The sequence below is a fragment of the Denticeps clupeoides genome, unplaced genomic scaffold, assembly GCF_900700375.1.
Source record: "Denticeps clupeoides unplaced genomic scaffold, fDenClu1.1, whole genome shotgun sequence".
Taxonomy (NCBI): domain Eukaryota; kingdom Metazoa; phylum Chordata; class Actinopteri; order Clupeiformes; family Denticipitidae; genus Denticeps; species Denticeps clupeoides.
Window position 1 is genome coordinate 143288 of NW_021630095.1, and position 27971 is coordinate 171258.

General features: G+C 39.8%; 1 protein-coding gene across 1 annotated transcript in view; it reads left to right on the forward strand.

Annotated features, from left to right (window-relative positions):
• The first annotated feature begins 20019 nt into the window (after positions 1–20019).
• Positions 20020–27971, forward strand: part of LOC114783394 (zinc finger protein 271-like) — a 29165-nt gene continuing 21213 nt past the window's right edge. Inside the window, exons 1-4 of the mRNA XM_028968867.1 lie at positions 20020–20060; positions 22433–23278; positions 24096–24206; positions 25255–26187. Of these exons, the coding sequence (XP_028824700.1) occupies positions 22441–23278; positions 24096–24206; positions 25255–26187 (1882 nt within the window). The 5' untranslated portion in view covers positions 20020–20060; positions 22433–22440. The remainder of the gene's footprint in view (positions 20061–22432; positions 23279–24095; positions 24207–25254; positions 26188–27971) is intronic.

The window sequence follows — 27971 nt, forward strand, 5'->3', positions numbered from 1 at the left end:
CTGTAATTGTCATTTTCTCTGTATTTTTGTCAAAGATGTTAAACCAGAAATATCGCCAGATTCAATCACATCTCTGATCTGTGGAAAAATTCTGGAACCAACAGGAATTGATGTGAAGGACAAGTTGGATGATGAAGAATATTCAGGTGAGTTGAGTTCTGTTCATATAAAGAACTGTATTGACTGTGTTGCTGTGGATAAGCAGATATTTTACTATCAGTAAATCATGGGGATAACTAGGGAGACCCACAGAAGTTACATACTTATTACAATTGTGGCAGACTTAACCATTAGCAGTAATGATGCTCTAGTATCATTACATGTAGCAACATTATTTTTGCTCACTTTGAGGTATTGGATGCAACTACTGAGAACTCAGATATTCCAGCAGAGACTGTGCTGACCTGCTGGCAGAGGTGTTTCACTAAGAAAGGAGGAGTAGGACCACAATTGTTAAGAAGTGTCCTTCATACCCAGGGAATTCCTATTTTACACAACTACCTTGTGAAAGGTGAAGAATTAATTTAAAAAAGAAATTATGCATGTAAAACATAAAAAAGCAATAAATAAACAAACGATGGGGAGACCTGGAATAATTTGTTTTTGGATAATAAACCGAAACCATACTAATAAAATCGTGTTTTAAATCAGCTGATTTGTTTGCATTCGGAACTGACAGCTGACCGCGCATTTACATTAAGTTTTCCCCATGTGCTGTTCTTGCTGAATGATGTCATGTCATTTTATTAATCAGGTTTCCCCTAACCTCTCCAAGCTATCCAAACAAACCTTTTTGGCAATTCTAGATTGTTTTCCACCTATAAGCTTACTCTTGTTGTACAAAGCAGACATTCAGCAAACTCAAGCGGTGATACCGGAGTCCGAGCAATAGTTCACTGGGCAGTCCGCCAAGTCATAAATCACACCAGAGCTGAGCGCTTTTGACCCACAGACCAAGTCAAGGCCAGGACTAGTTTGAAGTATGATTTTTGATTTATGTAAATTGTGTGCCATTTAAATAAGTTAGCACAATAAATTCCTAAATTTTTCTGATAATAGTTTTAACTAAGCTGTCTTACAGTTTATGAGCTACAGACAAAATATCATGTTCAAGTTTCTATGTCTGCCATAGCACCACCAAGTGGCCAAATGTAACCAAGTTTGAACCATAAGCTATAAACTCAAATGTTAACGCATGTGTCAAGTTTGATGATGATCAGCCAAGGTTAACCCTTTTTTCATAATTTAGCATTTTTTTGTCATTTTGGCCATTTTTTGAATGATAGAGTTTAATTATGGCAATGATATTTTAGTGCCTGCTAGACCCACTGCCTGAGGTTGTTAATGCACATTTTTGAGACAATTGGCTTTACTGTGGAAGAACGAGCGCCTATGATGTAAGGCCAGGGCTTTCTTATGTGCCACACCACCAGCTATGTGTGCCAGCTATCGCTGACGAAGAGTCTTATAGAAGACATGGTGGCTTCAGGAAACTAGCATGGGGAGAAAACTGGTTTGGGGAAAAAATGTACTTTTTACTCCGTGTGAATGTGAGAATTGATTTTTTTGAAAAATAGTGCTATTATTGTATTCTGTGAGCGCCCTTTCAATATTATTTATTTTCAGCCTTTCAGTTGATTTAAATGGTCCAAACGACATTTTTTGATGGCAAAGAACTCTGCTTACTATCTGAAAGAGATGTAGAAAAAAGTGCATGATTCTGAGGATTACAATCATTTGCAGATTTCTCTGCAGATGCTACACATCATTTTTGAAATACGCTTGTATTTTTTATCTTTTTTATACATTAGATTAGAACAGCTGACTACTGTTTAGGCAGCAGTGCCTGACACCAGGGGTCACAGTACACAAATGGGATAACTTAAACACCTATCCCTCTAAAGCATACAAAGATTGGCACCTGCTCACTAATCCTGGGGTTTGTTTGCTTTGTTTGCATTTGGAACTGTGCTGTTCTTGCTGTGTACCACAATGACAAAAACAGTTTCACTTTTAATACCCACTTTATTTCTCACTAATTGTGTCCAAAACCCCTGTTTAATATGTCATGTCATTTTATTAATCAGGTTTAAACATGAAGGCTAATGTTTTTTTGTTTTTACAGATCAGGAAATGAAATTTGCTGATCAGAGGTGTAAAGAGGAAACTGAAGAAAATTTACACCAGTTCAAGAAGTATGACGACAGTTTAAGACAAGTGAAGATCCTTGAAACAGGACCGAGAAACTCTTCTAAAGAGAAGCCCTACCAGTGTGAAGAGTGTGGGAAGAGCTTTCCATATGCATCAAACTTTAAATCTCACAAGAGGACACATACTGGAGAAAAGCCCTACCAGTGTGTACAATGTGGGAAGAGTTTTACACAAACATCACACCTTATAATACACAAGAGGACACATACTGGAGAGAAGCCCTACCAGTGTGTACAATGTGGGAAGAGTTTTGCAGAAGAATCATACCTTAAAATTCACAAGAGGACACATACTGGAGAAAAACCCTACCAGTGTGTACAATGTGGGAAGAGTTTTGCAGAAGCAGGAACCCTTAAAAGACACAAGATGACACATACTGGAGAAAAGCCCTACCAGTGTGTACAATGTGGGAAGAGTTTTACACAAACATCACACCTTATAATACACAAGAGGACACATACTGGAGAGAAGCCCTACCAGTGTGTACAATGTGGGAAGAGTTTTACAGATGCAGGTACCCTTAAAAAACACATGAGGACACATACTGGAGAGAAGCCCTACCAGTGTGTACAATGTGGGAAGAGTTTTACAGAAGCATCATACCTTAAAAAACACAAGAGGACACATACTGCAAATATGTACCAGTGCACTCTTTGCTCTAAATGCTTTAGAACGTTAGATCAACTCAAAAATCATCAATGTTTACATACTGAAGAAAAGGCCAACAAGCGTACAGAGAAGAAATTGAAGAAATCCGATATAATCACACCTGTGAATTTGGTTGAAACAGTGGAAGTAACAGTAAATGATGAGAAGCAGGACTTGGATGATGTGATTCATTCAGGTAAGTAGGATAAAATTTAAGCATTTCAGATAGTGGCTGAATTTTTGTAAATATCTATTTCATACACACATATATATTTTAACAGACTAATAGTGTGATGGAGCATTTTATACATTTAGAAATATTATTTAGGAAAGGTCAAGTATATGCAGCCCTAATGTTCCACAGTCCAGGTTTCGGTTATTATTAAAGGCCTTGTTCACACAAACTTGTGAATCTGGCTTTTTTTCTGGTTTTCATCGTGTTACGTACTCTGACCGTTTCTCTGCTCGTTTAAGCTAATCAATGCTTCCACATGGGCGTTCAGCACCAGCGTTCAGTTAGCTGTGTGTTTGGATGGTGTTAAATAAACACTGCATGCCATGTTTTATTGCAGTCTATTGCTGAATAAATCCTGACTGACGTTAAACTGCAAGTGTTCAACAGCATCAAGCAAACACCAGTGAAACGGCAATCGAAGGCGGCTACAAAACAGCAGAAATGCAGATGGTGTTCAGAGGGCATTCGTTTTGAACATCTGGGTGGATGAGGCCTTATAATCGTTTATTATCTACAGCTTTAATTTATTGAGAGGTCCCTCTGTCAGAGCTACAGAGACCGAAATCTTCTAATCAGGCCTTTATGGTAGAGTGGCCAGACAGAATCCACTATTTAGTAAAAAGCACTTGGCATCCTGCCTGGACTTTGCTAACAGGCACTTGAAGGAGAAAAAAAATCTTTCCTACATTATCATCCCTACAGTGATCCCTAAATATGTCCAAGACTTAAAATGTCATGTCATTTGATCAATCAAACGTGTCTTTGGTGGCTTATGGTGGTTGTTTATTTTCCACAGATCAGGAAATGAAATTCGCTGATCAAATGTGTAAAGAGGAAACTGAAGAAAATTTGCACCAGTTCAACAAGTATAACAACAGTTTAAGACAAGTGAAGAACCTTGAAACGCGACAGAGAAACTATTCGAAAGAGAAGCCTTACCAGTGTGAAGAGTGTGGGAAGAGTTTTACACCAGCATCACTCAAATGTAATGAACATTTACATACCGATGATAAGCTCTATAAGTGTTTCGCTGTCGTTAAACTGAAGAAATTAGATATAACCACACCTATACATTGTGGTAACGTACTGGAACCAACAAGAATTGTTGTGAAGAAAGAGTTGGATATATTCTGTAGGAGATAAATATGTTATCAGAATGGCACACATTCTGCTCACATTCTACTATAGGTTCTCAGATACTAATTTGTCCCTCCAGGACTTTGCGTTGATGCGATCACAACAATTGATGTAAATTCAACCAATCAGCGTAAATTTTGCGTTTTACACATTGGTCGAAGCACCACATCTTTTTTTTTTTTTTTTTTGCAAGTTTTGACCTATCGCAACTCTTCCTACATTTTTAGTCACTCAAACGAAATCAGTTTTATTTCTATATTAACGAACATGGTGACGTGCGACACTTACCCATTTACTGATTAAAGTGCAAAATGAATTCCTGGAGGGACTGACATACAAACTTGCATACATATATAGTGCATCTGTGCACCTTAGGGAGAAATTATAGTGTTTTTGAATATGATTTAATGTAGGCACACCTATCCTTGGCCAGTTTCCCCCTTTCCTCTTTGCAGCACCTCTTAAACTCCATCAGGTCGGTTGGAACGCGTTGGTGCATGATGATGCAATCACAAGATTTCATTTTTTATTTTATTTTTTTAATAAATCTGAACAAATTTCAACAATTCTGTGTTTTTCTGTCAATATGGGGTGCTGTGTGTACATTAATGAGGGAAATTTTATTTATTTAGTTTAAGGGGGTCTGATTAATTTTTTGTTTATATACTGATATATTTTTATTTTTGAATCTCACATCCACTGTTTATTTCTAGGACTATTTATCTGTATATTGAACTTTTTATATTATACAGTCGGCATATTGTCTAAGCCTTTTTTTTTTTTGTGTAGGGGGGGGCTGCTCTTATACAGTCCACTTTTTGCTGTGACAATATACATTTTCTGATATCTTATTTCCATCTTATCTCTGCTCTATGTGACTCTTTGCTCAGCGTTAATTTGAGTATAAAGAAGCAGTTAATGTTCCATAACTTAATTTTAATTCATAATAATAACTAGCAACAATAAGCATTGTGATTATTAACACTCCTGGCGGGGTCTATAGAGGAGGCAGATGAGCACAGTATGATGCACACACAACAACAGTGGATCAAACAGGACCGGAGAACAGTTGGGTCATTTATGCAGTTCGGCTAATGGGAAAATGGGGATAAGGTGAACATAATTTAGACTCGACGAGACTCTATAATGGCAGCTCCTGGCAAAAACAAGTTTTTATTATGGCAATTTGCGTATACTCGAGAATCAGATAAATTGCAAAGTCCCTCTTTGAAAATGAACTTAATCCCAAAAAACTTACTTCCACTGCATTTCAGCCCTGCCATAAAAAGACCTGCTGAGATCATTTCAGTGATCCTCTCATTAACACAAGTGAGAGTTTTGAGGAACACAAGGCTGGAGATCATTCTGTCATGCAGACTGGACGCTTTAACAGGAGGGTGATGCTTGAATTAGTTTTCTTCCTCTGTCAACCATGGTTACCTGCAAGGAAACACATGCAGTCATCATTGCATTGCATAAAAAGTGGCACTGCTGACACTGCCATGGACTAAGGCAGACTGTGTCTTCTCTCTTCTCTGTCTTCTCTCCAAGACCTGAACACCTCTCTGTCATGGGCAGGAAAGATTGTAAATGATTCCTCCCAGTCTTTGAATTTTTTTGGAAAGAGGCTGTGATCCATTAGGACATAAATCTGCCACCACCAAAGCAATTTTGGCAACAACAAAAAGGTTTGGATTAGGGCTGCACGAATTGGGAAAATATGCAATATTGTTGTTGAATATTGCGCTAACGGTATTTCTTGTGATATAACATTTCCCTAGAGAATTGCTTTTTAAATTATTATTATTAGTAGCTATTTTTAAAAAATAATTTACATATGTAATGATCATACTAAAATAAACAGGTAATATATATTCATCTGATCTAATTCAGGCTAAAAAGAAACAAAATGTCAAGGCAGTTGCAAATATTTAGACTTAAAAACATTATGAATGACTTAAAACCCTCAGCAGATATTCTGGTTTGCTGTTATCATAGACCTGCCAACACAATATGAATTGCTTTCAAACATTAGTTTTTATTTACATGTGACCAAACACTCATATATATATATATTATTAAACAAAATACAGGTCCAAAAATTAGCATATTGTGATTAAGTTCATTATTTACTGTAACGTACTGATAAACATTAGACTTACATATATTTTAGAATCATTACACACAACTGAAGGTAGTTCAAGCCTCTTATTGTTTTAATAATGATGATTTTGGCATACAGCTCATGAAAACCCAAAGCAGTGGACTGAGTCTGGAGTAGAAACATCCAGAGCCACCGTGCACAGGTGTGTGCAGGAAATGGGCTACAGGTGCCGCATTCCCCAGGTCAAGCCACTTTTGAACCCGAAACAGCGGCAGAAGCGCCTGACCTGGGCTACAGCGGAATGAAAGCAAATTTTGCATGTCATTTGGAAATCAAGGTGCCAGAGTCTGGAGGAAGACTGGGCAGAGGGAAATGCCAAAATGCCTGAAGTCCAGTGTCAAGTACCCACAGTCAGTGATGGTCTGGGGTGCCATGTCAGCTGCTGGTGTTGGTCCACTGTCTTTTATCAAGGGCAGGGTCAATGCAGCTAGCTATCAGGAGATTTTGGAGCACTTCATGCTTCCATCTGCTGAAAAGCTTTATGGAGATGAAGATTTAATTTTTCAGCACGACCTGGCACCTGGTCACAGTGCCAAAACCTCTGGTAAATGGTTTACTGACCATCTTATTACTGTGCTCAATTGACCTGCCAACTCTCCTGACCTGAACCCCATAGAGAATCTGTGGGATATTGTGAAGAGAAAGTTGAGAGACGCAAGACCAAACACTCTGGATGAGCTTAAGGCCGCGATCGAAGCATCCTGGGCCTCCATATCACCTCAGCAGTGCCACAGGCTGATTGCCTCCATGCCACGCCGCATTGACGCAGTCATCTCTGCAAAAGGATTCCTGACCAAGTATTGAGTGCAAAACTGAACATGATTATTTGAAGGTTGAATTTTTTTTTTTTTTAAAAAACACTTTTTTATTGGTCGGATGAAATATGCTAATTTTTTTAGATGTTGGGTTTTCATGAGCTGTATGCCAAAATCATCAATATTAAAACTATAAAAGGCTTGAACTACCTTCAGTTGTGTGTAATGAATTTGAAATATATGAAAGTCTAATGTTTATCAGTACATTACAGGAAATAATGAACTTTATCACAATATGCTATTGTTTTGAGAAGGACCTGCATTTAAGATAAGATAAGATCAACCTTTATTAGTCCCACAAGTGGAAAATAGCATTTGTCATGGCAGAAAGTGGATAGAAACAGAGGTAATGGCAGCAAAAAAATGTATATGTCTATGTATATATTTACAAATGTACAATTGAAATCTACACATGTACAATGTGTAAAGTGCAATGGGTACACCAGTACAGTTGATAATTACCGTGATGTATTTCAAGTGTGTGTTTAGTTGTCTGTGTGTGTGTGTGGTCTGTGAGGTCTGTGAGGTCTTTGTTATAGAGTCTGACAGCGGTTGGAAGAAAAGACCTTCTGAACCTCTCCTTCCCACATTGTGGGTGCAGTAGCCTGCCACTGAAGCTGCTCAGTGCTGTCACGAGTTTCCTGCATGAGGTGGGAGCTGTTGTCCAAGAGAGATGACAGCTTAGCCACCATTCTCCTGTCACTCACCACCTCCACTGGGTCCAGAGGGCATCCTAGAACTGAGCTGGCCCTCCGGATCAGCCTGTTCAGTCTCTTTCTGTCCCCAGCGGAGATGCTGCTGAGAAAATACTTTTAAACAAAGTGTACAAGCCTTAAATAAATTGCTATGTAGTGGAAACAAACATATTGTCAACATCCACATAAATAAAAAATAATATTAATATGTAAACAATAAGTAACACGTAAACCTGTTTTGGCACAATGCCATACTATACATGCTTACCTGTCAAAGCTATTTTATTCCAGGTTTTTGCCAGGAAAACTAGCATATTGACTTTGGCAGGTTTTCTGATGTACTGAAAAGTCTCACTGAAGGTGAACTGCTTGCTGGTATACAAAGATATTTCCTAGCCAGCTTACTCCGGTGTGTGAAGTCGATCTGATGAACTTGCCAGCAAGTGAGAGGGTCCATCTCACTGTCTATGGTGGGACACATCATGTAGTTGTTCAGTTCAACTTCCACAGTGTGCGATGGTTGCATAGATGATGGAGCTGGGGATGAACTGCCTTCTTTAAGGTGACATCTGTTGGACCCATGCCCTGGTGATCTTGATTACTTAGGTCTTGCACCTAAAATAGAGAAATAAAGTAACTGTAATCACATTTAGTTATAGTGCATTATTTTGTCACTTACTATTGTCATATTAGCATTTACCTTTGGCACAACTGCTTCAATTGTCAGAGCTGATGTAGTTGGCTTTGAATCTGGGGTCCATAAAGGAGGTCATGTCCAGCAGTTCTTGAGTTGCTGGGTTGTCATACTTGGTGTTCATGTACTCTAGAATCTTCATCTTTATGGACTTTGTTAGATCACTGTCTTCTTCCTTTGCAGCAAGAATTGAGGTGTTCATCAAGAGAAGTATAGGTTTCACATATGAGACACTTACGTAGCTTTCACCTGATAGAGCATTTGTAAATTCTTGCAGAGGATGCAATGCCTGGTTTACAGACTCCAGTACATCTAGGTCCTGCCAAGAAGGAACTAAATGTCTTGATGTCTTTCTGTGTGCTGACAGGACGTTGCTTATGTCCCGCTGCTGCTCTAGAACCCTCTGAATCATTCTCTGCCTTGTAGGGCATTCTGTGATGAGGGAGTGCTCTACGAGGTTGTGCTCTCTGTGCTTTTTTCAGTGTCATTTTCCCCTTCCAGTTTTTTTTTTCTTTTTTACTTTTTGCAGAGACCAACAGCTTGAGTTATTCACTCATCACTTTTAACAGCATTTTCTGAAGAGTTAAGAGAAAAACAAAACGAGGACATACAGGGTGTAAAAACATTATTATAAATATTATAATTACAATATAACAGCATTTGAGATGTGAGCTATTTGAAATTGTCAGCTACAATTTGCTAACCTGTGAAATATGTTTCCCAAATAAACACATTATCTTAAATATTACAATATGTGACCCTGCCTATGATAACCCAACTAAAGTCATTTTTTGCCAACTCTCTGTTTTATACATAAAATAAAGCTACAAAATTTAAAGAACATTTTCTAAACCTTGATATCTTTAATACTGACCAAGTAAGGCCATGTCAAAGATTTGACAGGTTTTAGAGATATTTCGATGTATAAACAAACATTTCCAACACTGGTGCATCTTTGAACCATAATTATCCTGACTGTGTGTCATATACCAAATTAAAGCTTACATTCTCCCATTTCAAGTGATATATGACACATTTATGGAACAATTCCGCCATGGGGGATGGAAAAAAAATACCTCAGAATTACCTCAGTGTTAGCATCGAAGTCTTTTTTTTTGAGAGAGAGAGAGAGAGAGAGAGAGATATATACCAAGCATAAAATGTGGGTGAAATAGCCTGGTTAGATTGACAAAACGTTTGACAAAACAAAGCACTGTTTCTGATGTGTACACAGTGACACAAAGCAACACACACAGAAAGCAGCACCCGGCTAAAGTCACCATTTTTCTACCTTCTCTTTACCTGACGTGACTGCTGCAGATGCGCATTGATCTTAATGTCTGTATGCACTTCATAATAAATAGAACAGTAGTTCCTAAAATAATAATACCCAAATCACCATTTGTTTTTGCACATAAAGTAATCCCAAAGTAATCCCATTTTCCGGTGGAAAATGGATAGGTAAAGTGAATAAAATCTTGAATTTCACAATTTATCCTGTTAGAAATTACATTTCAAACATTACATCTGAAAACCTCAGTACATAATCTATCATTTACTGCAATAAACCTATATGGCATATTGTTGACATTGTTCTCGCTATGACTCTTTTAATGCCCTTTATTTCATAATTACATTTGGTGATTTTAGTTGGATATCCAAAATCATGTCGATACTACATGCAACTATACGAACAACTGTACATTTTTGTTATCATTGCAAATACAAACATTCAGTACTCACCGATGGCCAGATGCAAGCGATGACCAAAGCATTGTAGTCTGACCCAATTATTAAGTTTGGTAGCCTTCACCACATTGGGGCCGTTGTCCGTTGTAATGGACACTTGATTTTCCTCCTTTAAGTTCCAACTGGCTAAAACATCCCGCAGCCCATGTGCTATGTTTTCGCTGGTGTGGGATTCGGGAAAGTACACAACTCCCAGACAGCGTGCTTTCAATTAAAATTCTTGAGTAAGAAAGTGAACGGTATAGCTCATGTAGAGCTCAGTCGTGCGACTGGACCACAGGTCAGTGGTGTTAGCGTAGAAGTCCACTTGGCTCAGCTCGGAACTCACTGTCTTCACGCAAGTGTCGTACATCTGTGGAATTGCTACATGAGAAAAATAATTTCTCGATGGCAGCATATATCTTTGGTCCAATTTGTTAATTAGACCCACAAAACCTTCTTTGCTCATGGTGTTAACAGGCATCATGTCTAAAAAGCGTGTGATAGCCTCTGTTAATTCCTTGTGGAGTTTCGACGTTTTTTTGTATGACGTTGCATTTGTAAAACCTTGATTGATGGTTGTCTGTATGACTCTTTTATTGTTACGTGGCTTTTCGTTAGCAGTTTTAGTAGATTTGGCCTTAGACTTTTGGAAGTTTTCATACAGCTCCCTATGGTTGTGTTCCAGGTGACTGTGGAGATTAGTTATATTTCCTCTCGACGTGACCACAGTTTTTCGTGGTACATGCATTTTTAGACACAAGTTCTTCGCTGCTGTCATTTTTCTTCGCTTGTCTCCACTCCTGCCAATTTATTTATTCTCTGCTCTGAGCCGCTAGGTTCACCTTTTGGCCCGGTCTAGCCAATAGCATTATATCACCTACGGGTATAAAGATAGTAAGGGCCCATCTGATTGGTCAACTTTGGACACACAATTCTTGGCACATAAATTAATGCTGCGTCCGAAATCACATACTACTTGAGTAGGTACTACATTTGAATTTGTACGTACTGCGCTACCATTAAAACAGTATGTTCTATATAGTATGAATGAGGGTGGTATGAATGGAATTCGGACGTACTACTGTGTTGATGTTGTTATTTTTTACCTTTACAGAGGGCATATTCCCACAAGTGTAATTTAACCAAAATGAACAACGTTCTCCTTAAGGTACTTACACTTGAAAAGAGCCGTTTCCAGCCATGTTTCGAATATGACGCTGCCTTTCCCGCTACCTTATGGGATATCCTTCTCATTGTCATATATCGCCCTCCAGGGCCACTTGGGACCTTTATTGACGAATTGGACACTCTGCTCAGCATTTTCTCCTTAGACACCCCCCTAACTCTCCTTGGTGACTTCAACCTTCCACCAGCCAAACTCCAATCATCCTGCCTTCTTCCTCTTCTCCACTATTTTTCCTTGACCAACAACAACATCTCTCCCACACACAAAGGAGGGAATGTCCTGGGCCTGGTCTTCAGTCGTCCTTCTCCAACTTCTGACCTTTCTTCCACTCCCCTTCACATCTGTGACCACCACTTCCTGACCTTCACACTCACTCTACCTACAGGATGCACAACTGTCCCCCATCCATCCTTCATTCGACACAACCTTCACATTGTCTCACCTTCATCTGTATCTTCCTGCATTCTTTTACATCTCCCAACCTCTGATTCATTCTTCTCCTTACCACTAGAGACAGCTACTAACTCTTTCCTCACCTCACTTTCCCTTTCCATCGATCACCTCTGTCCTCTATCAACAAAACCCAAAAGGACTTCTCCCCCTGCGCCGTGGCTCTCCGATACATCACGCAGTAATCGAATAGTACTTTGAGAGGCGGAGAGAAAATACAAGAAATCACAGCTTGACTCAGACCTATTGCATTACCAGAATCTTCTGCACAAATTTTCCACTAACCTCACTTCTGCTAAAACTGCTTTCTACAAGGTAAAACTTGTAGAAAAAATATGAATATGGAGATATAAAAAAGTCCTGCCCTGGTTATTAACTTCAGTCAATAAACAGCATTCTGTTGTAAGTGTCTTTTTTTTTCATTTACATGGGAGAGAGTTACATATAGGTGTCACGTTTCTAAGTCTAGGGGTCTCAGAAACGCAACAAGGTTGTGGAGAGGAGGAGGTCCACTGTTACACACTCACCAGCAAACAAAGCGTACAAACAGTGCTTTTATTCACAGTGAGCTAACAGGTACAATATACAGCAGACTCAGGACAGTTAATAAACATCAAAACAGCCTAAAGGAAGGGATGGTATAACAGGGATATCTCAAAACGCGCACAAGTCAACAAAAAGGGCACATAACAGGCTTAACAGCTAATAGGCTAACAACAAAGAGATCTATCACACAAAGCAACAAGACACACGAATGAGATCCCCAACGGAGCTCCATGCAGATCTCCGTGGACCCTGGGGACCTCCCGAAAGCATAAGGGCCTAGCAGACCCTGGGGACTTCCCGAACACAATCCAAAGTCTCTTTAAATAGGTGGAGGTGACCAATGGCAGGTGGTAGGTGGAGCTGGAAGGCTTCAACTCCTCCCATGAAGTCAACCTAAAAGAGACAGGACGCAAAAATCACAGCCAGACACATAGAACACATGGGAGCATACGTCCAGGGACGTAACATAGGACAGACTGCATTGTCTGTGGAGTGGATGGGGGTCCAGATTCTGTAGGAGCTGGGTCTTCATGTGCATTAGTGTCACACCAATCATCATGATGACGGTCTTGAAGATAGTGACATCCTCAACAGACTTGCTTATGTAGCTCGTGACTGAGATTGTGTGCTCCTCCATGTCCACTGAGTGGTCATCGGTGCCTGCATCTCTAAACATCTCCCAAAATGTGCATTCAAAACAGTCCTGGCTGGGAGAGATGGCCCCCTGGGGCCACATTCTTACCGCTCTGATAGCTGCTTGATAATGGGTATGTAAGATGGGGTGAGAGGTATGGAAATGTGGTCCGATTGTCCGAGGTGGGTGAGGGGTATAGCCTTGCATGCACGTTGGATCTTTGTGTAAACGGGGTCTAGCATTTTGTCCCCTGGTGTTGCAAAATCAATGTTCTGATGGAATTTTGCACTACTGTTTTGAAGTTTGTGTTGTTGAAGTCTCCTGGGACAATGAAAAAGCCATCCGGGTAGACTGTCTGCAGGTTGCTGCTGATGTTGTAGAGTTCACTGAGTTCACTGTGCTTTAGCATTGTTGCTAGTGCTAGGTGGGATGTATAATGCAATGATGATATTATCAGCTACAGCTCATACTAATTTGAAACTACCCGATGAGCAGGAATCTGTCATGGCGGAAGCAGGTTAGTGTGTCTAGATGGATAGCAGAGTCTGTGGTGCCATCGAGCATGCAGAAATGTCTTATCTCTTCCCGGGAGATTAGAAGCAGTCTTGGACAATAAGATAAGATCAACCTTTATTAGTCCCACAAGTGGGAAATTGCACTGTCATGGCAGAAAGTGGATAGAACAAAGGTGAGGTATACCTGTACACCTATACAATTGGTGACTACCATGGTGTATTTGATGTTTGTGTTTGCGTGCCAGTGTGTGTTTGCTTGGCTGTGTGTGTGTGGCCAACTGTGAGGTCTTTGTTGTGGAGTCTGACATCAGTTGGAAGAAAAGACCTTCTGAAACTCTCCTTCCCACATCGTGGGTGCAGCAGCCTGCCACTGAAGGAGCTGCTCAGTGCTGTCATAGTTTCCTGCATGGGGTGGGAGATGTTGTCCAGCAGGGATGATAGTTTAGCTACCGTTCTCTTGTCACAGGCCAGTTTATTGTCCAAGAAGTGTATGCTGGACGGGAGCAGAGACTGTATCGCTGGTCTGCTGTGCTTAGCTTTATGCCTAGCAAGAATCCCAGCTTGCTTGCCGCACTTCCAGCTTGTTGCACACTGCTTTCGACAAGCCCGGCTGTGGGCTCTTGGTGGTGCCACGATCTGTCCACTAGGAACCTGGAGAATATCGCAGCGGTGGAGTCTCTCCGGTGTGTTATTATCAGGCTTAAATAGATGACGAATTTTGAGGTGGAGAAGTTGTTGACCATTGTAAACTCCAGGTTTGTCTGTGGTTCTGATGGTCATAACCACCTTTACATGACACCAAACACAAATATGATACAAAAAGCGCATAAAAAAAAAAAGCGCACGTGATTCAATCCGCGTGACTGGGAGCAATGCGTAAATAAGGTGACACAACTCTTATAAATAGCCAAGATAGCTGTTGATCACTTCATTGTTTGCTGCCTGCAACTTTGGAGTACCAACTGCCTGCAACTTTGGAGTAACTATAGACAACCAACTCTCCTCTCGATCTCATGTAGATTCCTTCTCTACAATATCAGACGGATTCACCCTTATCCTTCAACACCCTTATCCTTCAACCACCAGATACTTGTTCAGTTTCAAGTACTCACGACTGAATTACTGGAATTCTCCTCTAGCAGGTCTACCTCTGAATGCCATACGGTCTCTACAACTGATACAGAATTAGCAGCACGACTGGTTTTCAACCTTCCCAAATTCTCCCACATCATCACACTGTTACGCTCCCTCCATTGGCTCCCAGTAGCTTCCAGCATTAGATTCAAAATACTGATGCTGGCTTACAAAGCCAACAACGGGGTCCAACATTCCTACCTGACAGCCCTTATTATACCTCACACTGCACCTCACACTCTCCCACGCTCCAGTACTGCCCCTGCACCGCTGAAGGTATGAGGAAGACACTCATCTAGATTCTTGTCTGTCTTGGGCCCTAGATTGGGAAATGAAATTCCCTTGAGGTCAGCACAGCGTAGTCACTGAGTATTTTAAGATATTCCTGTTTAAAGAATACTTATAGTCTGACTTATGCAATAAAAGACTACAACAGTGAACTAAAATGATTCTATTTGTAACCCAGCGTCTTCTGTGTTTCTCGTCCACTTCTGAGCCCCTCTTGAGACTCTGCATTGTGTTTCAATATCGATTTAAATTTAAAGTGAAGTGATTGTCACATGTGATACATAACAGCACAGCACACAGTGTGTCCTCTGCATTTAACCCATCACCCTGAGTGAGCAGTGGGCAGCCATGACAGGCGCCCGGGGAGCAGTGTGTGGGGACGGTGCTTTGCTCAGTGGCACCTCAGTGGCACCTTGGCGGATCGGGATTCGAACCAGCAACCTTCTGATTACAGGGCCGCTTCCTTAACCGCTAGGCCACCTACCTTTTGTGGGAGGGTGCAGGAAGAGAACAAGACACCGGACACAAGCAGCTTTCCTTTGTGGGATTGTGTTGGTGATCCTTATTAAAGATATTTAACGAGTTGTGCAGTATTTTCTACACCTGTCTTACCTTCCATAAAAGCAAAAAACAAGTGAAGACAATCTGGCATCCTACCTGGAAATGACCCTGGAAATTCCCAATTCCCACCCTGTGGTGCACACCAGCCACTACTTTACATAATCATAGTTGGGGGTCTTAGTGAATCAGAACTGATTACTTCATTGATGGTAACATGAAAGCACATTGTAAGTCACTCTGGATAAGGGCGTCTGCCAAATGCATTAAATGTAAATGTAAGTGGAGATTAGAAAGATCCAACCTGACCTCACAACTAAACTACAACCCCTGTTTCTCCAACATTTGTGAATAGACTACATTTTTTTTTAAGTTGAACCATTTTATGAAAAAGACTATTACGTGATTTAAAAAATGCTTAAAGATTTTGTGTATTATTTAAAATAATTTGAGAAGGAGACTCAGATTCATCAAGTGAATCTTTATGAAAATAAACCTAATCAAGATGAAAAGCACAAATAGCAGCTACCGATACAAGCACGTGATAGTTTCGTTTCGTTTTATTTGATGATTATCCAGAGCCTCCTGTGTCACTTGGAGTCGATTTCTGAAATTGACGAATCTGCTGCCGTTTGACGAATCTGCTGTTTATATCTGCAGGAAAACCAAGTAAAACACAAATAAGTGCACGCGCGAGTCACCCTGCTGACGTAAATGATCCGTTTGGGGAATTTTTATGATTTTGGGTTTTGGTAAGTAATTTTATTCTACATAAAATATAATAAAATGTAGAAACGAGTGTTATTTGGACTGTTTAAAGTGGCGGTCTGGTGAGGGAGGAGCAGGAGCGGGCTGGTGAACCTGGTTAACAGCAACAGATACAGTTATGCTAAAGTAGTTTCACGTTAGCAGCTAAATGCTCATTCAGACTGATGTCTGGGATCATTCACACTTTTAATGTGGAGACTTTTTCTTCACTGTTCTTTATACAACACATTTCCAACATCACCAATCACATTTAAATAAGAAATGATTGTCTTTAAAAGACTGCAGCAGCTCACATGAGCTACAAGCCTTTTTATGTGAATAGAGAGAAGCTGGAGTTGGTTGTGCTCGCTGTAAAATTAGCTGCAACTGAGGAATCTCCTGAGAATCATTTATAAATGTGACTGTGTGTCTCTATAAAATATCAGAAATCTGCTTTGTCTATTTATGTGTGTTTTATAGGAATACTATGAATGTTGGGTGTTGTGCAGAAAATAATTCTAGAATGGTTATTGGTGATAAGATCATTGTTGAAAGAACCTTCTGCTTCATTCCAAGGTCCCAAGATGGATCCCAGTCTGTCTCTGTTACCTGCTGATTTGAGGATTGTAGACCAGAGCAGCACACATGTTAAACCAGAAATATTACCAGATACCATCACATCTCTGAACTGCAGTAAAATACTGGAACCAACAGGAATTGTTCTGAAGAAAGAGTCGGAAGAATATTCAGGTGAGTGGAGTCAAAAAGATTGGAGGGGCTTTTAGTCATCTTGATATCAGTAGGAATTTTAGAAGTGACCATATTCTGTCTGAAACGTGTAGTGGGCTGCAGCGGCCAGAAATGTGAATGATACGCAATTTCGCATTTTACAATGGATTCCCTTTTATTTGTTATATTCCACGATTCCTCTGTGTTTTCTGTATCGTGGAAATAATCTATATTATTAACCAATGAGGTTCTTTTGTGCAAGGGAAGGTCCACACATTCTGCTCCACTAGTGCCTTTCATGGCTACTCACTGCTCACATTTTGTTGTCACCATGTGCTGTTCTTGCTGTGTACCACAATGAAAAAAACAGTTTCACTTTTTTCCTCGCTAATTGTGACCAAAACCCCTGTTTAAAATATCATGTCATTTTATTAATCAGGTTATGGTTATGGTTTATGTTTTTTTTTTTTTTTTTTACAGAACAGGAAATGAAATTTGCTGATCAGAGGTGTAAAGAGGAAACTGAAGAAAAGTTACACCAGTATGACGACAGTTTAAGACAAGTGAAGATCCTTGAAATACGACAGAGAAAACATTCTAAAGTGAACACTTACCAGTGTGAAGAGTGTGGGAAGAGTTTTACACAAGCAGGATCCCTTAAAATACACAAGAGGATACATACTGGAGAGAAGCCCTACCAGTGTGTACAATGTGGGAAGAGTTTTGCAGAAGCATCAAACCTTAAAATTCACAAGAGGACACATACTGGAGAGAAGCCCTACCAGTGTGTACAATGTGGGAGGAGTTTTACACGAGTATCACACCTTATAGTACACAAGAGGACACATACTGGAGAGAAGCCCTACCAGTGTGTACAATGTGGGAAGAGTTATAAACAAGCATCACACCTTATAATACACAAGAGGACACATACTGGAGAGAAGCCTTACCAGTGTGTACAATGTGGGAAGAGTTTTACACAAGCATCACATCTTATAACACACAAGAGGACACATACTGAAGAGAAGCCCTACCAGTGTGTACAATGTGGGAAGAGTTTTTCATATGAATCAGTGCTTAAAAGACACAAGAGGACACATACTGGAGAGAAGCCCTACCAGTGTGTACAATGTGGGAAGAGTTTTGCAGAAGCAGGAACCCTTAAAAGACATAAGATGACACATCCTGCAAATATCTACCAGTGCACTCTTTGCTCTAAAGGCTTTAGCACATTAGATCAACTGAAACATCATCAACATTTACATAATGAAGAAAAGTCTGACAAGCATACAGAGAAGAAATTGACGAAATCATGTATCATCACCCCTGTGAATTGGGTTGAAACTGTGGAAGTAACAGTGAACAATGAGAAGCAGGATTTGGATGGTGGGATTCATTCAGGTGAGTGAAATAACATAAATAGAGGGTGAATTTTTGTTAATATGTATTTCATACACACAAATACAAAATTCCCCAGACTGTAATAGTGTGATGGAGCTTTTTATACATTTAGAAATGTTATTCAGGAAAGGTTTTGTACATGTAGCCCTCATGTTCCCCAGTGCAGGTTTGGGCTTTTATTAAATTTTTTTTTGCCCACTTGGATAATGAACCGAAACCATAATAATAAAATCGTGTTTTAAATCAGCTGATTTGACAGCCATTTCGCCACATCTGACCGCGCATTTACATTACGTTGGTCTGTGCAACGTCCCGCCTCAACCGGAAAAACGTGTAGTGGGCTACAGCGGCCAGAAACGTGAATTATATGCAATTTCGTATTTTTTACAACGGATTCCCTTTTATTGGTTAGATCCCGCGATTCCGCCATGTTTTCTGCATCCCTTGTGCAAGGGACTGTCCCCACTTTCTGCTCCACCCGTGGCTTTCATGGCTGCCCACTGCTCACTATAGGGCAGAGGACACATTTCGTTTTCCCCATGTGCTGTTCTTGCTGTGTACCACAATGACAAAAACAGTTTCACTTTTAATACCCACTTTATTTCTCGCTAATTGTGAAAAACCCCTGTTTAAAATGTCATGTCATTTTATTAATCAAGTTTAAACATGAAGGCTAATGATTTTTTGTTTTTACAGATCAGGAAATGAAATTTGCTGATCAGAGGTGTAAAGAGGAAACTGAAGAAAAGTTACACCAGTTCAACAAGTATGACGACAGTTTAAGACGAGTGAAGATCCTTGAAACAGGACCGAAGAGTTTCTCGAAAGAGAAGCCCTACCAGTGTGAAGAGTGTGGGAAGAGCTTTCCATATGCATCAAACCTTAAAATTCACAAGAGGACACATACTGGAGAAAAGCCCTACCAGTGTGTACAATGTGGGAAGAGTTTTGCAGAAGCATCAAACCTTAAAATTCACAAGAGGACACATACTGGAGAAAAGCCCTACCAGTGTGTACAATGTGGGAAGAGTTTTACACAATCATCATACCTTAAAATTCACAAGAGGACACATACTGGAGAAAAGCCCTTCCAGTGTGAAGAGTGTGGGAAGAGCTTTCCACATGCATCAAACCTTAAAATTCACAAGAGGACACATTCTAAAGAGAAGCCCTACCAGTGTGTACAATGTGGGAAGTGTTTCATAGGAGCAGGAACCCTTAAAAAACACAAGAGGACACATACTGGAGAAAAGCCCTATCAGTGTGTACAATGTGGGAAGAGTTTTACAGAAGCATCATACCTTAAAAAACACAAGAGGACACATACTGCAAATATGTACCAGTGCACTCTTTGCTCTAAATGCTTTAGAACATTAGATCAACTCAAACATCATCAACATTTACATACTGAAGAAAAGGCCGACAAGCGTACAGAGAAGAAATTGAAGAAATCCGATATCATCGCACCTGTGAATTTGGTTGAAACGGTGGAAGTAACAGTGAATGAAGTGAATCCGGACTTGGATGATGTGATTCATTCAGGTGAGTGAAATAAAATTTAAGCATTTCAGATAGCGGGTGAATTTTTAAAAATATTTATTTCATACATAATTTTTTTCCCAGACAGTAATAGTGTGATGGAGCTTTTTATACATTCAGAAATATTATTCAGGAAAGGTCCAGTATATGCAGCACTCGAGTTCCCCAGTGTAGGTTTTGTTTTTTATTAAGGCCTTTTCACACGAACGTCTGAACCAGGTGTTTTTCTGGTGTTTGTGGGAGGATTAGGTGAATGTCATCTGACCGTTTCATTGCTCATTGAAATAAATCAATGCGTCCACATGGGCGTTCAGCACCAGTGTTCAGTTAGGTGTGTGTTCAGAGGGCATTCATTTTGAACATCCACGTGGATGAGGCCTTATAAGCGAAAGTGATGTGATTGTCATTGCGATACACAGCACAGCTCACATTGACACATTGAAATCATCACCCTTGGTGAGCAGTGGGCCGCCATGACAGGGGCCTGGGCAGCAGTGTGTGGGGACGGTGTTTTGCTCAGAGGCACCTTGGCGGATCGGGATTCAAACTGGTAACCTCCTGATTACGGGGCCACTTCATTAACCGCTAGGCCACCACTGCCCCATTTTTTGTAGACACAGTACAAAATAATTTTGTAAATTGTATCTGTGCCAAGTGGGATTTGAACCTGGGTCTTCTGGTTCATAGGCAAGTGTGTTACCCACTAGGCTACTACCACCCAGGTAATTTTTAAAAAGGGTGAAGGTCATTTAAAGGTAATTAAAAAAAAAAAAAAACTCCATGAAATCTTGCAATTCAATTGTGCATTGAACAGTTTTGTGTTTCAGTGAAATCCACGGAACTAATTTGAAGATTATCAACACTTGAGTTTGATAATCTTCTGATTGGAGAACAATTCTGATTGGAGAACAAATTAATCTGGTATGAGCAAGTAGACCCAAAATGGTGTAAATTTTATACAGGGTGGGCCATTTATATGGATACACCTTAATAAAATGGGAATGGTTGGTGATATTAACGTCTTGTTTGTGGCACATTAGTATATTTGAGGGGGCAAACTTTTCAAGATGGGTGGTGACCATTTTGAAGTCGGTCATCTTGGATCCCACTTTTGTTTTTTCAATAGGAAGAGGGTCATGTGACACATCAAATTTATTGGTAATTTCACAAGAAAAACAATGGTGTGCTTGGTTTTAACGTAAACATATTCGTAATGTATTCTTTCATGAGTTATTTACAAGTTTCTGACCACTTATAAAATGTGTTCAATGTCACCAATGTCATTCCCATTTTATTAAGATGTATCCATATAAATGGCCCACCCTGTGGATTGTCCAAATTTTCCCTTTATATGGATTTGGTCAAAGAATGATTCATTTACTGAAAATAATAAAATAATTTAGCACACCTGTGGTCAAAAAGTATTACCAATTATTTGATACCCTGAGCAATTGGGGGGGCAGTGGTGGCCTAGCGGTTAAGGAAGCGGCCCTGTAATCAAAAGGTTGCAGGTTCAATTCCCGATCCTCCAAGGTGCCACTGAGGTGCCACTGAGCAAAGCACCATCCCCACACACTGCTCCCCGGGCGCTTGTCATGGCTGCCCACTGCTCACTCAGGGTGATGGGTTAAATGCAGAGGACAAATTTCACTGTGTGCATCGTGTGCTGTGCTGCTGTGTATCACATGTGACAATCACTTCACTTTAAATTGTGATAATATTTATTTCACTAATGCACTGTGTGATATGCTTCCAGATGTGGTGGCATAGCAGGTAAGGAAGTGGACTCTGAAGGGTAACTGAAGGGTTGCGGTTAGGCCTTTGTGGCATAAATGGTATAGAGTATGCAATATAAATTTGGCCAACAGGAGAGATTTTGATTATACAGTCCTACCACAGAAATATCTGCTTCTCAGGAAAACGAGTAATTTAAGTGAAGTGATACACAGCAGCACAACACACAGTGAAATTTGTCCTCTGCATTTAACCCATCACCCTGAGTGAGCAGTGGGCAGCCATGACAGGCGCCCGGGGAGCAGTGTGTTGGGACTGTGCTTTGCTCAGTGGCACCTCAGTGGCACCTTGGCGGATCGGGATTCGAACCGGCAACCTTCTTATTACAGGGCCGCTTCCTTAACCGCTAGGCCACCACTGCCCCATTAAATGAACCACACAGTCTGTTAGATGTGTTCAATAGACAGACGATGACTATGGGAGTCATGGCTGCCCTCTGCTTACTAAGGGCAGAGGACACACTTTTTTGTCATTGTGATTCCTCACTAAATTTGTCTGAAACCCCTGCTTAAAAATGTATGTCATTTGATTGATCAGGCTCAAACTTATCTTCGGTGGCTTACACTTGTTTCTTTTTACAGATCAGGAAATGAAATTCACTGTTCAAAAATGTACAGAGGATACTGAAAATGTTTTGCACCAGTTGAACAAGTATGACGACAGCTTAAGAGAAGTAAAGATCCTTGAAACAGGACAGAGAAACTTTTCAAAAGAGAAGCCTTATCAGTGTGAAGAGTGTGGGAAAAGTTTTACACAAGCATCCAGTCTAAAAACACACCAGAGGATACATACTGGAGAGAAGCCGTACCTGTGTGTACAATGTGGGAAGAGTTTTACACAAGCGTCACAGCTTATAGCACACAAGAGGACGCATACTGGAGAAAAACCCTACCAGTGTGAAGAGTGTGGGAGAAGATTTTCAAAAGCAGGAAACCTTAAAAGTCACAAGAGGATACATACTGGAGAGAAGCCCTACCAGTGTGTACAATGTAGGAAGTGTTTTTCAGATGCATCACAGCTCAAAATACACACAAGGACACATACTGGAGAGAAGCCCTACCAGTGCGTACAATGCGGGAAGAGATTTGCAAAAGCAGCAAACCTTACAATTCACAAAAGGACACATACTGGAGAGAAGCCCTACCAGTGTGTACAATGTGGGAAGAGATTTGCACGAGCATCAAACCTTATTACACACAAGAAGAAACATCTTGCAAATATGTACCACTGCACTCTTTGCTCTAAATGGTTTCGAACATTAGATCAACTGAAACATCATCAACATTTACATACTGAAGAAAAGGGTGAAAAGGATACAGAGAAGAAATTGAAGAAATCAGATATCATCACACCTGTGAATTGGGTTGAAACAGTGGAAGTAACAGTGAATCATGAGAATCAGGACTTGGTTGATGTGATTCATGCAGGTGAGTAAAATAAAATTTAAGCATTTTAGATAGAGGGTGATTTTTTGTAAATATGTATTTCTTACACACAAATTCATATTTTCCCAGACTGTAATAGTGTGATGGAGCTTTTTAAACATTTAGAAATATAATTCAGGAAAAGACCTGTATTTGGAGCCTTCATGCCGTTACTTGACTGCGGACTGTAATCTGATCGTTTCTCTGCTCACAGTTTAAAAATAACCAGCATTAATTTTCCTGTGTGTTCGGATGCCGTCAAATATACCCTGCATGCCATGTTTTAAGGACATTACATCAAAGTTGGATCAGCCTGTAGTGTGTTTTTCCACTTTAATATTGAGTGTGATTCAGACCTCCATGGGTTGGTAAATTTGATTTCCATCGATAATCCTTGTCTGATTTTTTAGTCAGCACTTTCAACTATGTAAAGAACAAAGTAATTAAGAAGAATATTCTTTTTTTTTTTTTTTTGACTGTTACCATTTCATATAATAATCAGCCTGTCTCCTCTTTATGTTATGTTGTCACTACCAGTGCTTTTAAATGTGTGAAGTATTAGTAGTAATTGTTGCTGCTACTGTATACACAGTTTAAAATCATTTTTCAAAGTGCTGTTGGTTCCTTAAAGCACAATACAATGAAAACATTGACAGACTACATCATCATTTCTATTTATTGTCCCACCCCACACTTTTAATGCAGACACCTTTTCAACGCTTTGTCCAACCCACTTTTTAAAACCCCCAATCACATTTTAAAAGAAATCATTATGAGGCGATGGGCTGTAATTGTCATTTTCTCTTTATTTTTGTCAAAGATGTTAAACCAGAAATATCGCCAGATTCAATCACATCTCTGATCTGTGGAAAAATTCTGGAACCAACAGGAATTGATGTGAAGGACAAGTTGGATGATGAAAAATATTCAGGTGAGTGGAGTTCTGTTCATATAAAGAACTGTATTGACTGTGTTGCTATGGATAAGCAGATATTTTACTATCAGTAAACCATGGGGATAACTAGGGAGACCCACAGAATTTACATACTTATTACAATTGTGGCAGACTTAACCATTAGCAGTAATGATGCTCTAGTATCATTACATCTAGCAACATTATTTTTGCTCACTTTGAGGTATTGGATGCAACTACTGAGAACTCAGATATTCCAGCAGAGACTGTGCTGACCTGCTGGCAGAGGTGTTTCACTAAGAAAGGAGGAGTAGGACCAGAATTGTTAAGAAGTGTCCTTCATACCCAGGGAATTCCTATTTTACACAACTGCCTTGTGAAAGGTGAAGAAATACTTTTAAAAAGCTCAATGAAATCATGCATGTAAAACATAAAAAGCAGCGAATAAATAAACGATGGGGAGACCTGGAATAATTTTTTTTTCCCACTTGGATAATGAACCAAAACCATAATAATAAAATCATGTTTTAAATCAGCTGATTTGTTTTGTATTCAGAACTGACAGCCTCTTCGCCACATCTGACCGCGCATTTACATTACGTTGGTCTGTGCAACATCCCGCCTCAACCGGAAAAACGTGTAGTGGGCTACAGCGGCCAGAAACGTGAATTATATATTCAATTTCGTATTTTACGACGGATTCCCTTTTATTGGTTAGATTCCACGATTCCGCCATGTTTTCTGTATCGTGGAAATCATAGGGCCCTACTGTAGTCACAAGGTATTCCAAATGATTTGATACATTGAGCCCCCTTGTGCAAGGGACTGTCCCCACTTTCTGCTCCACCCGTGGCTTTCATGGCTGCCCACTGCTCACTACAGGGCAGAGGACACATTTCGTTTTCCCCATGTGCTGTTCTTGCTGTGTACCACAATGACAAAAACAGTTTCACTTTTAATACCCACTTTATTTTTCGCTAATTGTGACCAAAACACCTGTTTAAAATGTCATGTCGTTTTATTAATCAGGTTTAAATATGGAGGCTTATGTTTTTTGTTTTTACAGAACAGGAAATGAAATTTGCTGATCAGAGGTGTAAAGAGGAAACTGAAGAAAAGTTACACCAGTTCAACAAGTGTGATGACAGTTTAAGACAAGTGAAGATCCTTGAAACAGGACAGAAGAGTTTCTCGAAAGAGAAGCCCTACCAGTGTGAAGAGTGTGGGAAGAGCTTTCCATATGCATCAAACTTTAAATCGCACAAGAGGACACATACTGGAGAAAAGCCCTACCAGTGCGGACAATGTGGGAAGAGTTTTACACAAACATCACACCTTATAATACACAAGAGGACACATACTGGAGAGAAGCCCTACCAGTGTGCACAATGTGGGAAGAGTTTTACAGAAGCAGGAACCCTTAAAAAACACAAGAGGACACATAATGCAGAAAAGCCCTACCAGTGTGTACAATGTGGGAAGAGTTTTGCAGAAGCATCAAACCTTAAAATTCACAAGAGGACACATACTGGAGAGAAGCCCTACCAGTGTGTACAATGTGGGAAGAGATTTGCACAAGCAGCAAACCTTATTAAACACAAGAGGACACATACTGGAGAAAAACCCTACCAGTGTGAAGAGTGTGGGAAGAGCTTTCCATATGCATCAAACTTTAAATCGCACAAGAGGACACATACTGGAGAAAAGCCCTACCAGTGCGGACAATGTGGGAAGAGTTTTACACAAACATCACACCTTATAATACACAAGAGGACACATACTGGAGAGAAGCCCTTCCAGTGTGCACAATGTGGGAAGAGTTTTACAGAAGCAGGAACCCTTAAAAAACACAAGAGGACACATACTGCAGAAAAGCCCTACCAGTGTGTACAATGTGGGAAGAGTTTTACATTAGCATCATACCTTAAAAAACACAAGAGGACACATACTGCAAATATGTACCAGTGCACTCTTTGCTCTAAATGCTTTACAACATTAGATCAACTCAAACATCATCAACATTTACATAGTGAAGAACAGGCCGACAAGCGTACAGAGAAGAAATTGAAGAAATCAGATATCACACCTGTGAATTGGATTCATTCAGGTGAGTGAAATAAAATTTAAGCATTTCAGATAGCGGGTGAATTTTTGAAAATATTCTATTTCCTCACTAAATTTGTCTGAAACCCCTGCTTAAAGATGTATGTCATTTGATTAATCAGGCTCGAACTTATCTTTGGTGGCTTACAGTTGTTTGTTTTTACAGATCAGGAAATGAAATTCGCTGTTCAAAAATGTAAAGAGGATACGGAGGATATTTTGCACCAGTTCAACAAGTATGATGACAGTTTAAGAGAAGTAAAGATCCTTGAAACAGGACAGAGAAACTCTTCTAAAGAGAAACCTTACCAATGTGAAGAGTGTGGGAAAAGTTTTACACAAAAATCACAGCTTATAACACACAAGAGGACACATACTGGAGAAAAACCCTACCAGTGTGTACAATGTAGGAAGTGTTTTTCAGATGCATCACAGCTCAAAAGACACACGAGGACACATACTGGAGAGAAGCCCTACCAGTGTGTACAATGTGGGAAGAGATTTGCACAAGCAGCAAACCTTATTAAACACAAGAGGACACATACTGGAGAAAAACCCTACCAGTGTGTACAATGTAGGAAGTGTTTTTCAGATGCATCACAGCTCAAAATACACACGAGGACGCATACTGGAGAGAAGCCCTACCAGTGTGTACAATGTGGGAAGAGATTTGCACATGCATCAAACTTTATTAAACACAAGAGGAGACATAATGGAGAAAAACCCTACCAGTGTGTACAATGTAGGAAGTGTTTTTCAGATGCATCACAGCTCAAAATACACACAAGGACGCATACTGGAGAGAAGCCCTACCAGTGTGTACAATGTGGGAAGAGATTTGCACGAGCATCAAACCTTATTACACACAAGAAGATACATCTTGCAAATATGTACCAGTGCACTCTTTGCTCTAAATGCTTTACAACATTAGATCAACTCAAAAATCATCAATGTTTACATACTGAAGAAAAGGCCGACAAGAGTACAGAGAGGAAATTGAATAAATCAGATATCATCAAACCTGTGAATTGGATTGAAACAGTGGAAGTAACAGTAAAGGATGAGAAGCAGGACTTGGATAATGTGATTCATTCAGGTAAGTAGGATAAAATTTAAGCATTTCAGATAGTGCTTACTACACAATGCTAGTAAGTGGGATTTGAACCTGGGTCTTCTGGTGTGTTACCCACTAGGCTACTACCACCCAGGTAATTTTTTAAAAGGGTGAAGGTCATTTAAAGGTAATTAAAAAAATAAAAAAAACTCCATGAAATCTTGCAATTCAATTATGCATTGAACAGTTTTGTGTTGCAGTGAAATCCACGGAACTAATTTGAAGATTATCAACACTTAAAAAAAAAACAAACAAAAAAAACCAATTCTGATTGGAGAACAAATTAATCTGGTATTAGCAAGTAGACCCAAAATGGTGTAAATTATATAGATCGTCCAAAGTGTCCCCCCGTATGGTTTCGGTCAAAGAATGATTCATTTACTGAAAATAAGAAAATAATTTAGCGCACCTGTGGTCAAAAAGTATTACCAATTATTTGATGATAATTATATATTGACAATATAAATTTGGCAAATGGGAGAGATTTTGATTATACAGTCCTACCGCAGAAATTTCTGCTTCTCATGAAAACGAGTCAGGGCTGCCCTAAGGGCAGAGGACACAAT